This window comes from Bremia lactucae, linkage group LG6 (genome assembly GCF_004359215.1).
Source record: "Bremia lactucae strain SF5 linkage group LG6, whole genome shotgun sequence".
NCBI classification, from domain to species: domain Eukaryota; phylum Oomycota; class Peronosporomycetes; order Peronosporales; family Peronosporaceae; genus Bremia; species Bremia lactucae.
In genome coordinates, this window is record NC_090615.1 from 152126 (window position 1) to 167960 (window position 15835).

General features: G+C 45.5%; 6 protein-coding genes across 6 annotated transcripts; 2 read left to right on the forward strand and 4 right to left on the reverse strand.

The window, feature by feature from the left end:
• Positions 1 to 580: 580 nt before the first annotated feature.
• Positions 581 to 964, forward strand: CCR75_005046 (uncharacterized protein; the record flags this gene model as incomplete). Its single annotated transcript, XM_067963131.1, has 1 exon — positions 581 to 964. The coding sequence occupies one exon, from the start codon at positions 581 to 583 to the stop codon at positions 962 to 964; it is 384 nt and encodes a 127-aa protein (XP_067819005.1).
• A 193-nt stretch (positions 965 to 1157) lies between these two features.
• CCR75_005045 (uncharacterized protein) lies at positions 1158 to 4243 on the reverse strand (the record flags this gene model as incomplete). Its single annotated transcript, XM_067963130.1, has 6 exons — positions 4186 to 4243; positions 3863 to 4101; positions 3653 to 3758; positions 3505 to 3573; positions 2762 to 3439; positions 1158 to 2703 (listed from the first exon to the last, which is right to left on the reverse strand). Exons 2-6 carry the CDS (start codon positions 4086 to 4088, stop codon positions 1158 to 1160), a joined length of 2625 nt encoding a protein of 874 aa, XP_067819004.1. The 5' UTR covers positions 4089 to 4101; positions 4186 to 4243.
• CCR75_005044 (uncharacterized protein) lies at positions 4205 to 5827 on the forward strand (the record flags this gene model as incomplete). Its single annotated transcript, XM_067963129.1, has 1 exon — positions 4205 to 5827. One exon carries the CDS (start codon positions 4205 to 4207, stop codon positions 5825 to 5827), a length of 1623 nt encoding a protein of 540 aa, XP_067819003.1.
• A 75-nt stretch (positions 5828 to 5902) lies between these two features.
• Positions 5903 to 7693, reverse strand: CCR75_005043 (uncharacterized protein; the record flags this gene model as incomplete). Its single annotated transcript, XM_067963128.1, has 1 exon — positions 5903 to 7693. The coding sequence occupies one exon, from the start codon at positions 7691 to 7693 to the stop codon at positions 5903 to 5905; it is 1791 nt and encodes a 596-aa protein (XP_067818967.1).
• Positions 7694 to 7739: 46 nt separating this feature from the next.
• On the reverse strand, positions 7740 to 7970 carry CCR75_005042 (uncharacterized protein; the record flags this gene model as incomplete). The annotated part of the gene is made up of 1 exon (XM_067963127.1): positions 7740 to 7970. The coding sequence occupies one exon, from the start codon at positions 7968 to 7970 to the stop codon at positions 7740 to 7742; it is 231 nt and encodes a 76-aa protein (XP_067819136.1).
• A 3710-nt stretch (positions 7971 to 11680) lies between these two features.
• Positions 11681 to 12229, reverse strand: CCR75_005041 (uncharacterized protein; the record flags this gene model as incomplete). The annotated part of the gene is made up of 3 exons (XM_067963126.1): positions 11681 to 11959; positions 12021 to 12115; positions 12151 to 12229. The coding sequence occupies 3 exons, from the start codon at positions 12227 to 12229 to the stop codon at positions 11681 to 11683; spliced, it is 453 nt and encodes a 150-aa protein (XP_067819008.1).
• Between the last annotated feature and the right edge of the window lie 3606 nt (positions 12230 to 15835).

Below are 15835 nucleotides of genomic sequence, written 5' to 3' on the forward strand. Positions count from 1 at the left end.
CCAAGAGCGCAATCGTGCACGAGGGAGAAGTTGAGCTGGAAATAAGCGACAAGGGTCGGAGGTGCGCTCTTGCGCATGCATGTTAGTTAGTGTTTGGCGCTCCAGCTAAGGCTTATCTTTCAAATAGGCGAATCTTAGTGGTCTTTCTTTGTACCCACCATGAGCGCAAGCAAGTTGCTACCATTACGCTACTCTCATATATACAGAAATAGATAATTAAGGGTTGTGGCTACATCGAATCACAAATATGTAATAATGGGGCCATTTTAGTTGAGTAAGGAAAAAGGACTATCTTAAAATTTATGGGAATAAAAACTTGAATTTAAATACAGAAATAAAGACTCGTCCAACTACATTCTAAAATTGATACTGTTATTCAATTTGAGCTTACCTTGTACAAGATGAAGACTTACAATATTAAATATACTTGTCATCTATCAAAAAGTCTCTATTTCAATTTTTAAATGATACTAGTAGCATAATTATGTGTGCTCCACAATGTATCAAAACTGCGTTCATTAGTTTGCAATCTGCTCTTCATTGAAGAATGGGTCTAAAATGCTGAAGGGGGAGCTCTACTATGGACGCCGATCTGCTTCAGACCCGACAGGAAGCTCGCAGGTTGGTGAAAATATATAACGAACTCGATGGTGCTGAGACCGAGGAAGCCCAAGAAATCCTTAATAAGCTACTAGGAACGAAGGGCCAGAAGTGCTTGATCGAAATGCCGTTTCGATGCGACTACGGCTCTAACATTCGGTTGGGAGATGACGTCTGCATGAACTATAATTGTGTCTTGCTCGACGTTTATGCAATCACTATCGGAAACCGAGTCATGTTAGCCCCAAACGTGCAGCTCTATACGGCGACGCACCCATTAGGCCCAAAGGCACGGAATTTAGGGTACGAACTGGGAAAGCCAATCACGATAGAGGATGACGTTTGGATTGGTGGCATGCTGTGATTTTGCCTGGAATTACTATTGGTTACGGTGCCGTCATTAACGCTGGTAGTGTGGTGACCAAGGACGTTCCTCCCATGAGTGTTTATGCAGGCAACCCTGCAAAATTTATCAAAACTGTTGAAGAAGATTAAATTTTATAAGTGCAAACATATAAAAAACTTAATAGACATTGCATGAAAATCCCAAAGTTGTCTTAATATTTAGCTTCTCTATCTGCAAGCGCAGCAGACTTGGCTAGTTGGTCCAGTAAGCTTTTGACACTCTTAACACGTCGTTTCAATAACGTTTGCACTTTTTGATCTGGCTCGTTGCAAAAACTTGTTAAATGTTGGTGAAAAAACACCGCGAGTCCGTCAATTGTAAGCTGGGCCTTCTTCGTCTGTAGCAGGCGATGAAACACCTGCGCCATTTCGAATTCGCTCTCGACTTTAAGGATTTCTTCCATAATAACACGTAGAAACAAAATACTCTTTTCTTCTAATTGCGTAAAGTCGAGCACCTTTAAGCACGAAAGGGACAAGTGTCCCCGAAGCACCAGGCCAGCCAGAATTTGGGCTTGGTTGAATAACGTCCGGGGTTTCAATGTCTCCATTTGCTTGAAAATATCCCAAAATGCAAGCTGGAAGGTAAATTTGTACCGCGAATCCATTTCACACAATTTTTCAGCCAGTGCAAGGTAAAACTTGTTAAATCGATTCTCTTGGCCACCGCAGCGCAGCAAAACGCGCACGATTTCGCGTTCCTGTTTTTCTTTTAAATGCAATTGCATCAATCGCTCATACGCATCAAAGCAGTCATTAGCACCCATCAGCGCCACAAATATTTTCTTGCGAACGTCAGTATTCATGCGCTGTTTTTCTGCAAGTTGGAGTAATCGGTTGGTCTCCACAGCGTTTTCGTCGTCATTAACGTCGTCACTGGCCAACTTTTGCTGGAAGCCGACCCACGTACCTCCGACAATCCACCAGCGACCATCTTCATCCGCGTGTAAAAGCTCCTGCAACGACACACGTAGCGGATTGTTGGCATTCCCGCATCGTGTCTTTACGCGACCAAGCCACTTTTTTAATGGCGCAAAGTCAAGGACCCCACCACTTGCACTATCTGTTCTTCGCTTAGCTTGCTTGGACGACTTGTTAAGATCATAAATTAGGTCGAGAACAAAGCCGATACGTTCCGGAGGTTGCGTTTTATCAATCGTATGATGCACCTCACCTACTTTTTGCTGCACGGCGGCCACCATCTGACGCAAAGCGTCGGGATCGTCCGCACGAAGCTGTGCACCGCCAATTTTTAAGAGTTGGTGAATGAGCTCAATGTCGGTGGTCGAGAAACTCTGCACAAAAGATCGAAAGAGATCGTACACGAGGCTGCAGTGCACAACTCCAAAGTTGTACAGCATCATTACGAACAGCATCAAATTCACGGGCACTTTAGACGTTCTGCTGCTTTCATCTTCCGTATTGTCCTCGAGTTTGGATTGATTCAATTCAATGAGCTTAATCTCCTCTGCCACGCTCTCAACTAGCTTCCGTGTCAATTTCTCAACAAAAAAACCACCAACTTCGCTGCCAACGCTGTGATACAAAGCTGCTACTAAAGCGCTGCAGACTTTGATAAGCGACGCCATTACCTGGCGAGGATGGCACGTTGTTTGAAGAAGTTTATCGAATAAAATTCCATTCACAAGCGACCGACCATTGTCACGGTAAATACGTTCCATTTCCAGCGCGATTGATCTTAAAACATCGTTAGACATTCGTAAATAAATATCAATAGGGTGTGAAAAAAACGTACTCCATGTTAGACTCGGAAATGCGATTAAGCTGGCCATTAATGCGTCGTGTCAGCTCTCGCATGGCCTGCTCGTCCATATGCAAAGGCTTCACCTTATCGGTGACTGTTATTGTATCGGCTTCCGACTGAGCTTTCCGACGAAGATGCGGAGGTAGGTACGTCGACGGAGGTTTCGTTCCATCCCTTGTTCTTATTACAGGTCGACCGTAAATATCTTCTTCAATCCGTAAACTTTCGTCCACAGCCGTCGACTCCTCTATAGCACTTTTAACATCGGACCCATTAACGTCTCCTTCTTCCAGCTTGCTTTTGCTCTTTGTTTCAAGGTCTAATCTGCTTTCACCGATCTCATCAATTTCAACAGCAGATAGCTGCTGATTTCGTAGTGCATTTGCTTGAGCTACATCATTGTCGTCAGAGTCCTCATCCTCCGAATAAAACTGTGTAAGATCCTCCGACTCGGATTCGGATTCGTCGGTTGGCAACTCGTCCAAACCCTTTAGAAACTCGGAGTCTTCAGCCTGCAACATTTCCATTTCTCGTCGCGTTGCTTCATCCATTTCTAAATTATCATTGCCATTAGAATTATTTCCGCTTGCATTGATTTTAATCTTTATTTTCGCAATCTCCATTTGTGCTTCAGTAGGCTTTGCCACATTTGGACGATTTTTCACCACCCTAGAATATTGCCACAAAACACATGAAAATATCGTCTATATGCCACCAAACAAGTCAGCTTTTACTCTGTGATAGTGTCCAGTTCTGATAAAAAGTCGGCAAAGTCTTCGCCAAGTCCATCTTTTGCAAATTCCCTGGTACAAGTCAACGAAGAGCCACAATGTCAGCGACTCCTTACGAATAAGTTTTATCAAAAATCGTGTTGGTGCCCACTTTTTGAGCTTCTTCAGCGCGGATGCAGATTTACTAGCGGACGATGACCCGAGTCCCAATTTGGCTTCCAAAGCTTTTATCTCCTTGTCCTCTGCACTAGAACTTGCTACGTTGCATCAACACACCCTGTTACTAAATTTTTACCTGATTTTTGGCTAAATCCTTAACATAAATATACAGCAACTATATTTTACTAAAGCTATAAAGAACCTGCTCGTGCGTTTGCTTCTTCCGCAATAAATTCGTGAAATTTGTTTGTGATTTTCTGAGGCCGCGTCCCTATCCGGGATTTCTTGCTGCGTTCTGTAGCTTTGTTGTTACTTGGGACATAGGAATTGGCTTTAGCTACTTCATTCGTCTCTTTGCACTGGCGCTTGAACTTTTCACGCTTCTTGTCCTCGCGCGTTTGCTTTCGTTTGGCCTTCCTGGACTGCATACTGAACTAGTGTCTGCCAGTCAACAACAATTGAATTTAATGAAGGATTGTTGTCTGAATGTGACCGACGTGTAAGAATCAGAAATTAGGATGATACTTGAAGATTTTAAAAAGCGATGTCGCGGCGAGCGAGACGCGGCGACGTAGCTGTGGTATTTGGGCTGTTCTGGGCCGTCTCTTGCATTTTCCTTGTATGGATTCGCATAAAACCTCGCACCATTAAAGTTGCCGACACCTCGAGTGCTTCAAAGCCGCGCGTCTTTGAGCCGACATGGCCATCTGATTCGGACTCGAACAGCTTGTTCACCAATAATGCGACAATTTCATTGGTTGAAACGCTGCCTCTTGGAGATTTAAATCTATCATCAAGTAATTTGCAGACTTTCGAGGCACTCACTTGCCATGTCCGAAATGCAAAGCACTCTATTGATCTCAGCGCCATGTACTGGGATCTATTAGGTGAAGAGGACCGAAAAAGCTACTCTGACGCTGAGATGACACAATTTGGCGCCGATCGAGGCAAAAACCTGCTCTTGGCTCTAAAAGATGCGGCACTTCGAGGTGTAGCACTGCGCGTTTTAACGTCAAAACCAACGGATCAAATGTCTTGTACTCCCTTACCACATGAAGTTGAGATACTCGTGAATGCAACCAAAGGTTACATTCAAGTACGGTGCTGGAGTGGTCCCGAGTGGTATGGCAGCGGCATTTTGCATCAAAAGATATGGATCTTTGACAATCGCCATGCGTACGTGGGGAGTGCAAATATGGACTGGAAATCGCTGGCCCAAGTGATGGAGGTTGGTGTGATTATGGAGAACTTATTGCCGTCTTCTAGTGTGATTCAAGATGTAAGCAAACTATTTGAAACGTGGTGGTTGTTTGCCTCACCCGAGTTGCTCCCGGTTGAGACAGACAGCTACTATTCTGAGAAGTATCAGCACACATTGCAAGTACCAAAGTGGTCACTCTATTTAGCAAAGGAATCAAGAAGCGAGGATCCGTTCGTAGTAGCAGGTTTCTCAGCACTTGGCAATATCTCGCATCAGCTGCAGACTTCATTCTTGACGCTTTCAAACCGCGATAGTAAAAGTGTGTCTAAGGCGTGCGAAATGTTTATCTCAGCAGCTCCTTTAGAGGCGACAGCTGGACACTCGCGAGCATTTGACGAACACGCGCTTGTATACACGATCCGATCGGCCAAAGCATTTGTCAGTCTTAGTGTCATGGACTTTGAGCCGTTTTCGATGTATACACCTGGTCCATTGTACTGGCCAGCTCTTACGGACGCACTGCTTGCTGGTGTATACAGCAAGCCTGGACTGCGAGTTCGTCTATTGATCAGTCAGTGGCAGCACAGCAGTCCTCAAATGCTCAATGCACTTGCCACATTGGAACAGCAGGCAGAATACTGCCAACACACGCACGCGCGGTGTTCTGGACGACTTGAAATCAAGCTATTCCGCGTGCCAGGTTGGCAAAACACCACGTCTCGGAGTAGACCGAAAGCTTCTTGGCCGTCTTACACACGCGTTAATCACGCAAAATACATTGTCACGGATACTCGTGCGAATGTGGGAACGAGCAACATGGAATGGGGCTACTTCTACACCACGGCAGGTGCAAGCGTTAATACAAACCACGAACCAACACGAAAGGCACTGGAGGATATTTTCATGCGAAATTGGAACTCGAGCTATGCAAAAAGTCTCCGGAATGTCATGTTGGAGAGTTTGTAGAAATTTGTAAAAGTCAAAACGTTAATTTTGCAATTTATTGCTGACGACACGTAAAATTTACACATTTGTTAATTATCACTTCTCCAATTTCACGTCCACGTCCCCTATATCATCACTTGCCTCTTCTTCGTCTTCATCTACTGCGCTATCGTCTTCTTCCTCTTCATCCGAGGCAGATTCCTTGTCTTCTTCATCTGCATCCGACGCACGTTTCTCTTCACCACTCACATCTGAGGCCATTTCTTCGGCTTTGCTCGCACTATTGACACGAGTGCTGGAGTCGTACACATTTATTAATTCGGCCATTCCTGCATCCACATGGGACGCGAAATGACAATGGGCCAAAATGTTCCCGACCATGTATTCGCGCGGAGTGAAGCGGATTTGGACTCCTCCGCGAAAGAGCGGCAGCGTATCTCGCCATTCACCCACGTCGAATAAAATGCCATCAGGGTCGGTAGTGTCATCCATATCTGAGACTTGAAAATGTGTCGAGTGCATGTGGAATGGGTGACTCATAGTATGGCAATAATGTGCCGCGGTTAATTGTCGTGCCACCCTCGTATGGTTGTCAATCAGATTACAGTTCCAAATAGATTCCTTCCGGTAATCTTTAATCGAAATTTCCCACTGCTGCATTTCATTCACAGGCATCGAGTAAGTCGTCTGCGTCATGTCCAGCTTCTTGTGATTAACACCATACATAAGGTTCTCTTCCATCCATACAGAAAACTCAAAATCGTGTTGATTCTTCTTCTCTATCATAGGCCGTGACGCGGGTGTCCCGATAGTATCGTCCATATACGCAGGTCGCTTTGGCAGTGTCGTGGGGAGACGCATATACTTAAAAGGGCTACCAAAGTCAACGTCTGCATCGTCAATCTCCTGATGAGCGACCTCGAGTTTTACAATGCGCTGCGATGGTACGCGATGTTGATTTACAAGACCTAGTAAACTATTGCGCGAGCTTGCACAGTCGGTTTCAATGTAAAACGTTCCCATTTCCGAACAAACTATCGACAAGTCCGCCCGACCTCCTGGTGGGATCACAATCACATTCTTCGCTTTCGGTTGTTCATAGTAGATACCGTCCATGGCGAGCACTGTGAACACGCAGCCACTTTGGTAAGTCGTTACAAGCTCCGCGACATTATTCGCAATGGCATTGACAAACCGCAAGCGCTTATACTGGCCGACGGATAACTGGAGCGTAGGCAGATACTGTCCATTCACAAACACTGTGGGCAAAGACGTGTCATTTAATGGAACGTCCGCGTCATCTTCGACAATTCGGAGATCGGTATTCCACACACCTGCGCCGCTCTCGAGTCTTCTATGGTGGCTGCTCTGCTTATTCTCAATCGCTTCTTGTAAATTATCACGAGGGTTTAAGCAATTTTCAATACAAAGTGCTTGCAATAGTAAGACAAGGTCTTCCATTGCCATCAAGTCGGCTGGAAAATCACGCGGACGGTCGACAACAATGAGCGCACCTGCCATCATTCCATTCAATTGAGAATTCGAGTTGCCGTGCGAGTGCGGGTGATACCAGAACGTTCCTGCTGGGTGATCCCGTCGAATGTCATACGTATATCGACGTTGGCCTTTTGGCTTGACATTCGGCACGACATTGTCAGCGTCGCCCATCGGTGACAAGTGCATCCCATGCAGATGCACGTTGGTGTTGTTATTTGAACCAGCCTCCAATAAGTTCGTAAGCGTGAGAATAAGACGGTCTCCTGGACACACTTTAATCGTGGGGGCGGGTATGTGTCCATTATACGATCTCGTATTGAAATTCACGTAGTTACTTCGAAACCGCGCGACTTTGACGGCTAAATCGACCCGCAATTCACTCGTTTTCATCGGAATAAGTGATCGATCGTCTAGAGATAAGCTTTCGGAGCTTACTCTAGTCCATCTTTTCACGCAGTCGGACTGGATCACCCTTGGTTGACGCAATAATTGATAGTCGTGTGCTGCTGTGGCTAATGCGATGACGATGCCGAAAAGCAAAAACACGATGCGCGACATGAGAGCTTAAAGTTGGAACTTTAGAAATGACACGTACGTACATATGGTTGTCGCCATCACGTAATTGCGCGAATTGGTACGAGACATTAAAATCTATAGCGTCGTCCATGTCTCCTTTACGTGACATATGTAAAGGTCCTGCTTGATAAGCTGAACTTTTTGGTGTTTTACACATGAATATTTCTAAGAAATTGCATGTGGAATATTTTGTCTCTTCAAGACCGGGGTTTTATTACCCCTCCTTCAATTTTATAGTATGGGCTATGGAAAGTCGACCAAACGGTCACATACATAATGTATAAAAAAGTAGCAGACTTTGAAAAGTTGATTTCCTTAGCGAGGTTGAGAGATCTGAGCCTGCACCTGTAGTATAAACTTCTTTTGCCATGCCTCTTGCTCCTCCAGCCGAAAACACGTACCCATCAATTGCAACAGCAAAAGATGCTTTCGAAGCTCACGCTGAAATCGAAAAGTACGATGTCTGTACTATCCGCTCATTAAAGGTTTGGGAAGGGGGGCAACCAATTTAAAAGCGTGCTGTTCGGCTGCAAACACCATGGAATATAGCGATATGAGGGCCATGGTGCAAGGCCTGCAGAGAAATCTAGAAAAAACGACTTGCCTTTCAATGTAAAGGTAGCGCGGGATTGTGCAGGCATTCGACAAATTACCAAGTTAGAAATTTGTAGCTTGAAAATCATGGAGCCAGTACATAACCACGAGCCCGCCGACGTGGCAGCATATCCTCGAGTAAGGAACAAAGTACTCCGCCAAAATTTGCCTCTGATTGCGCAACAAGACCTCGTAGGTGTTGCGCCGCGAATCGCTTGCGCGCATTGCAAATAGCCATCCAAGACAGCTCCGCTACTTCGCAAGATCTTTATAATGCAAAGTAGCTTCTGCGGCATCAGGAACTTGGAGGGCGATCGCCTCTTGAGACTTTATTAGACTGTCAGGGAAACTCGGCGGTAAAGTGGGCAATGAAGCGAGATGGGAATCAGATTCTTACACAATTGTACATTGAGCCCACAGTCAACATCACAAATGTACAGTGGAGTGCAAATGAGGTCTTTGTAATGGATTCAACTTACAAGACCAACAAGCACAAAATGCCGCTCGCTCACTGTGTTTCATCAATTCCTACCAACCAAACTTTCACTGTATTCTTCTGTTTTCTACCACAAGAAACAAGGGTGCACTACGAATGGAATTTAGCACAATTAAAAGAGGCAAGCATAATTGTTCTTGTTTTATACCTTGCATTGTGGCGTTTATGCATACCTTGATGATACTTTCGCTCCAAATATTTAGAGCTTTGATTCGAAAAACATACTACGCGATAATCTTGTATTTGTAATAGACCGTGACCCTGCACTCATAAATGGACTCGAAAGGGTATTTCCAACATGCAAACCCATCCTTTGCATTTGGCACATTGAAGAAAATATTTTTGGAAACGTGCGCAAGCATTTTACTTCTGGCAACGAAGGACAAACGGCGTACGATTCATTCATGCAGGAGCATTGGAGAGCTGTCGTCAATGCAGCAACAGAGGACATATACCGAGCGGCTGAGCAGACCCTTTCAAGGAGGCATTCCTCTATATTTAGAGGAATGCCTCCTTGAAAGGGTCTGCACCAGCAATGGTTGCCATACAAAGAAAATTTTGTCAGATCATGGTTGAAGAGTATGAACAGTTTTGGGCATACTACAACGCAACGCATGGAAAGCGCTTATTACGGGCTCAAATGCAGTCCTCTACGGATGACTTACATGTCATTCATAAGATGATTGATAAATCTTGCCTCTTCAAACTTTCAATGAGATAAAGAAACAATTAGCAAATGACAAACCTTCCGCCTTGCCCCTTTAGGCAACTGACTATTATGGCAGAGCGTCATGAAGAAGGTTAGCCTCAGCTATTTGAGCGCTTTATTTCCCTTTCCATTTTTAGATTTCCAGTCACGCATTGAAAGCAGCACATAAACAGTCATTGCGTCGTTTTGAAGCTGGTCGTGGAATGTGCGATGGCGATTACTGCAGGCAAAAATTGGTCTGTAGCATGGGATGGCTCTGTGTGCATCGAATTCTCCTTCCCGCGCCCATTTCCATAGCAGACTTTAACAAGCAAAGGTGGCTCGATCACCTCCACCAATAATCTCTGCAAGACTAGCAGACGGTCCGGACTTACCTTAGGTAATTGCGTCCTTAGCCCCCTCAACATATTTACCAACTTTCCAAGAAACGATTCAACGCGTTACTGAAGAGTAATAACAGGCGCCACTCACGCTTTTAGAGGCTGATGGACGAGACTTTAGCAGAAATAGGGAGAATTCATATTGCATGAAGGCTTCAAGCCTTGCATGCAGAACCTCTGGTCCCTGGGACATAATGAATCAAACCCAAACAAAGCTTTGAGCTTGTCATACGCTGTGCGTTGCGCCTCCAAAAGTTCCGAAAACGTTTCCATTTTGGTGAAGGCTAAGTATTATACTACAAGTGCCACCAGGTGTAGCGGAGCTACCTCGCTCCTTAAGTCAGAAAAAGACTTCTAGACTCATAGAGTTTCTAAGTATTATATAACTAATGGGTTTAACAACTCATAGATTCGAACAAGCTATTGAAGCTTAATAAATATTAGTTCAAGGGATTCAGGGATTCTTAGAGCCATTTGGCAACTAGTGCCCGAGAGTATGTACCTTAGAAGGCTTCTGTCTCTCACAAAACAATGCGCAAGTCTTCAGAAAGGTTTAGACGTTTAAGATCAAAAGAGGAGCTGCACTTTATTCAATTATTTAATTCTAAAAACCTTACTCTAGATAATTTAAAAATAGATTTAGGCCGCCAGATTTTTATCAGGCGTCGACCACGTTTGTTACCCATCATAGATAATTAACTATTTTAAAATAGGATGAAAGGGTATTTTACTCATTTAATAAACAAACCACAACAACGGTCCACCAACCGATGTGTATGTACCCTATTACATGTTCTCTCGGTAAGAGAGCCTTAACCTCATATTGGTAATTTTGATGCTTTGACATGATTCTGAAAAGCACGAAAAATCCAAACTTTCCATTTGAAGACGTATGCTGTCACCGACATTTCCTACTAATTCCATACAGACGTGGAATGCCAAGATTGTCAGGCACAACGCGTTGTTGGAACAATAGCTGCAACGAATTTACGAAAATTGCCATCAGGCTGTCGTTATTTATATGTACGTATATATACGTCTGATTTTTAATTATGTGGTAGACAATGAAGATATCGTTGCAGTCATGTCCTACTCGGTTTGCAGCCAACTTTCGATTGAAGAACTTGCAGTCATATCTTGCTGGCATTAAAAATATACCTGCTACCAAGGACTAATTACAAAGTCTTGTTCTACCAAGCATCGGCCTTAACAAGCCGAGCACTATTAAGGAATAGCGGCTCAATGACGGTTATAATATCGTTCATGCAACCCAAAACAGCAAATTTTGTAGAAGTGACGGGCATTACGCTGGAGGTTGACAATAGATGATAAATTCTCGCTTTATGTGGTCTACCGCATCCTGCTCAACGTTTGTTGTGGGATCACATAGTTCGCCTAAAAATGTTCGAAGCGCTCGAAAATGCGGTATGTTTTGTCGCAAAATCTTCTGCATGATCGTCTTTGAGCACATTGGGTTCTACATTATACTACTAATGTTTTTATTTAGTTTTATAGCAAATTTCATCGGCCAGACCAGACTGCAGACTTTGCGAGCACAATATGGCAGATTTAAAAGCCTTAAAAGATTTTTTGAGACCTGAAGTTTGGCTACGTATTTTAATTTACCGGGCACTTTTGGTCTGGCCTGGAGCGGCATCTTTGCGCAGCTTGGAAATATCTGTGTCCATTATATAGTGGACGTGGAGAAACGGCCCATTTGCGCGCAGCGATGCCACTTGGGCAAGCGGAATAAAGTATTTCCTTTTGTATGCCTTTCGTGAGTATAGACTTTCTGAGGTACAGGCTATTCGCTCCGAGTGCTCGACCATGTGCGATGCTAGTAGCAGTAGTGCCGAAGGTGTAGACGCAAAGACTGTCTTCAATTGGTCTAGTGCAGCAGCCTACACGCATACATGCCCGAAACGACTAATTTTCCTTCTTACAAGATCGAATACATTTGACGTATTCTAGTGTCGATTTCTTGCAGAACGTTAGCTCGTCAAGCAGATGTATGTTGGCCATAAGCGTGAATATCATGTATCTCTCTGTCATTGAGCCTAAAAGCTTTAGTAATATCAGATAAAAGATATACCGAGTGCATGAGCCATGCGAACTTTGAAAACTTCTACCTTTGAGGTTTGCTGATAGAAGGCACCATATTTTTCTTCCATTTGCCATTTGCATCTAAAACGGCGAGTTGTTGCGTATCATGAAGCCAGGAATAGCAAGAGCAAAATGCTGACATCGAGACGAAGACTGCATTCGCAACTCAGATTGTTACATTCGCCGGAACATCATCGTGACTCATCCTCGCCTCGGTGTGACCCGAAGCCTCAGCAATCGAAATCGGGTTGGCTTCAAACTCTCGAACAAGCGATATTTCACCCGCAGCACCCACAAGGTGAGGTGGACCGTCACGATGGTACTGCGTTTGTCTTGGTCTCCCAGAACGATCAGGACGCCGCGACATACCCGGGCCAGTGATGCTCAGTTCGAAGCGAAGGAAGCGACAGAGCGCGCTACGTGAGTTGCTCGAGCGTGTAAGAATACTGTAGCGCCATTTTGTCGGTCGCCTTCGAGATCGGATAGCAGCCTCGCCCGATGTCGGCTCAGCGATGGCCTTGCCGGTAAGGGCGCTCGGTTGATGCACCACTGACTCGATCTGCAGAGAAGACTGGGAATTCTATCTTGTAGATACGCATTCAGCAGTCCGACGTAGAACATCCAGTGCTACATCAGGGACGAGGAATTGTCGGGAGTATAAATTTCTCTCCAATTCTTTAAAGTACTTCAAAGGGTCCAGTAAATATTTGGAGCGAGCTTACTCGCTCCCAAGTTTGTTACTGCCGAGTCTCTTATGCCCTCGTTCGACAAGAGTACACAATTTTTTCACTCATGAAATTCGCTGTCTTTCTTTAACGTTTGTCTGCGCTCTCTTTTTGGTTGTCCACAGATGCCTAAAATGTATCCCGGACAAACCAGTTTGCTGACTGCCGCTGCAGCAATAAAGTCGCTCACAGTGACGTCGTCGATCGGACGCACCGATGGTCGTGCGCGTAATTAGCCCATTAGGTGGTGCCGCGGACGTCTGAGCTTTCGGTGACGGATTTATTAATGTCTGATGAGTCTACCTAGTCAAGGGTGACGCCACTTTGGGTGGCGTCGAGATCATTTGCCGTACCTGCGACCGTGTGACCACATTAGCGCTGGTGATGGCGTGAGCTGCACTCGATAATCTTAGATTATCGACATCGGCTGTATCCACCTCCAGCATGGAGCCACGAAGCGCCATGGGGCTACCCACGGCGAGTAGAGCGGTAACACGAGGGTGGCGCGCATTTCTGACGAAGTCGTTAAACCCGTAAAAGCGGGTTCAGCGTTGTTAGCGCGAGCTCAGCAAGCGGTAGAGAGGAGATTAATTTGTAAATGATGTCGCATGGGTGCGCAGAATGTCTTCGAAATCGCGATTGACGCCTTCAGTTTGCCCATCCTCTGTGAATGGACCGCCGTCGACATCAGCAATGTATTTCCAAGAAGCTCCAACAGTTCAGTCTAGAAGGCAGAAGTAAATTGTGGATCGCGGCCGGACACAACCGACTCCGGAAGACCATGATGCTCTATACCGCGTCGATGAAGTGCACCGCGGTCTCAGCCCCGGCGATTTGCACCGTAACAAGATTAGAGGACTCACTTTACTGAAGCGGGCGACAAACACCAGGACGTCGAATTGCATTAGTGCGCAGCCAATCGAGAAAACGCTGGCATCGCAATTGACAAGAAGCGGGCTCGGACTCGTCTGGCAACATCGAGACTAGAGCCAAGGCCAGGCTCTTCTTCATGAATTCAAAGGCAACCTGATTCACGGGATGCCACGACCACGTGGCGTCTTTCTTAAGAAGTGACGATAATCGCTGAATAGATCCAGCAATACATCTTGAATACTTGTGTAGATAATTTGCTGAACCAAGCCATTGACGCAACTCTGTCGGGTTTGTAGGTGTTGGCCATGAGAAGATTGATGAAATGTTTTCATGATCGGTCGAACCCCCTTTACTCACGAAGCAGCCAAGCACCGGGATTTCCGGCGCGCAAAATATATACTTCTTTAAATTCGCGTTTAGTTCGCTGCCTCTCATCACTTGAGATACTTGATTATCTTTCCCCGAATGTACGTTAACTTCACTGGGATCGTCCTTAGCGCGACTATGCCTAAAGAATTGTCGAAGTAGCTCGGCATAAATTCTTAGAGTGGTCGCAGCATTTGCGACTCCATGCATATAAATGTGGCCGGAGCGTTCTTCAGTCCCTATCGTATTACCAATCATCCTCTGAAGCAGGCCGCTCGGCGTTCTGATCGCTGTCAGAGAAATGCCGCTTAGTTTCATTAACATCCGGCAACAGCCATCGCACAAGTCGATGGCACTGTAAGTGGCACTCCCAGACATGGATTTCAGCGCTATGTCCTCATCCGAAATTGGCGTCTGCGGTGGAATAGTGGCATTATTCAGCTCATCAAAAGCGTGATTAATACGCCATCCACCAGTTGCCTTCTTTACAGAGATGGTAGGATGAGGTGAAGCGATACACTCTCGCACAAAGCCTGCTTTGCGGTGGCCCTCGAAGATATCGTCAATCGCCTTGCCTTGATCGCACGGCAGCGGACACTGCCGCATCGCACAGTACCTGGACCCAGGTATAAGGTCAATTTGTGTTGTTTCCCCGATCAGTAGGGAGTTCAGCCTAAATCTTGTCAGGAACAGGTCTGCGTATTCGCAGACGATTTAAATGGTCGTGTTGCGTGATTAACTTAAAGCGTCCAATCTTGCGCCGCGAATCGCTCCTCCCGCGCTGACTTTGGTTCAGCACTCGTAGGTCGTAAGGGCGGACTCGTACGCTTCGAGCGAGAAGATGCTGTGCGTGGCCTCCTCTATGATCAAGCACATTTGATCAATTAAATCTGCGCTTTTGTCGCACGTGAAATAGCACTGGAACCCGTGTTATGGACGAAGCAGTGCGAGGTGGCTGTAAGGCATCAACAAATCGACGGCGTCTTAAGCTGACTTTCACGTATTCCAACACATGTATCGACGCCAAGTCGGTCGGGGTCACATTAAGGGGTGTCAGCCCCTCCTTGCCAGATTTGGAAGGCCTTGTCCATTCGCACCAGATATATGTGACGGAAGTATCGCAAGCTTGGCCGTCGCCGCATGCTGTAGGGACCTCTGTTCGACCACATGTCGATCGTGTGAGAGCCCCTGCTTAACCACAGTTCTCTTGAGTGGGAGACCTGCTCGACCATGATTCTCTCTTGTGGGAGCCATTGCTCGACCTCGTTTTTATCGAGTAGGTGCCCCCTGTCAGGATGAGGGTAAATTACGACTGAATTAAAATTAGTTTAACTAACCGATACTTTTGGTATACTCCTTAAGGTATCGCCTATCCTTAATCTAATTCTTACTGAGTATCATCTCTCCTAATTGCGCAAACCTTTTTACTTGTTTTTATTATGGCGCATATGTAAAAGTGAATTAAAGAAAATGAATGGTTTAAAAGGTAAGTCGAAATGAGTGGTCAAGGGCTGAGCAAGATTACTGGTCCTTACATCCTCCCCGATTTGATCTCTCGTTGACGCTGATTGAAGTTGGCGACGAGATCCTTCCAGTGGGAGACATGGCGAATATTTTTCTCTTTTTCCCAACTGGCTTCTTCCTTAGTTTCGCCATGCCATTGTACGAGCCAGTATGGTTGACGATTGAACTGGCTTTTCTTCAAGAGAC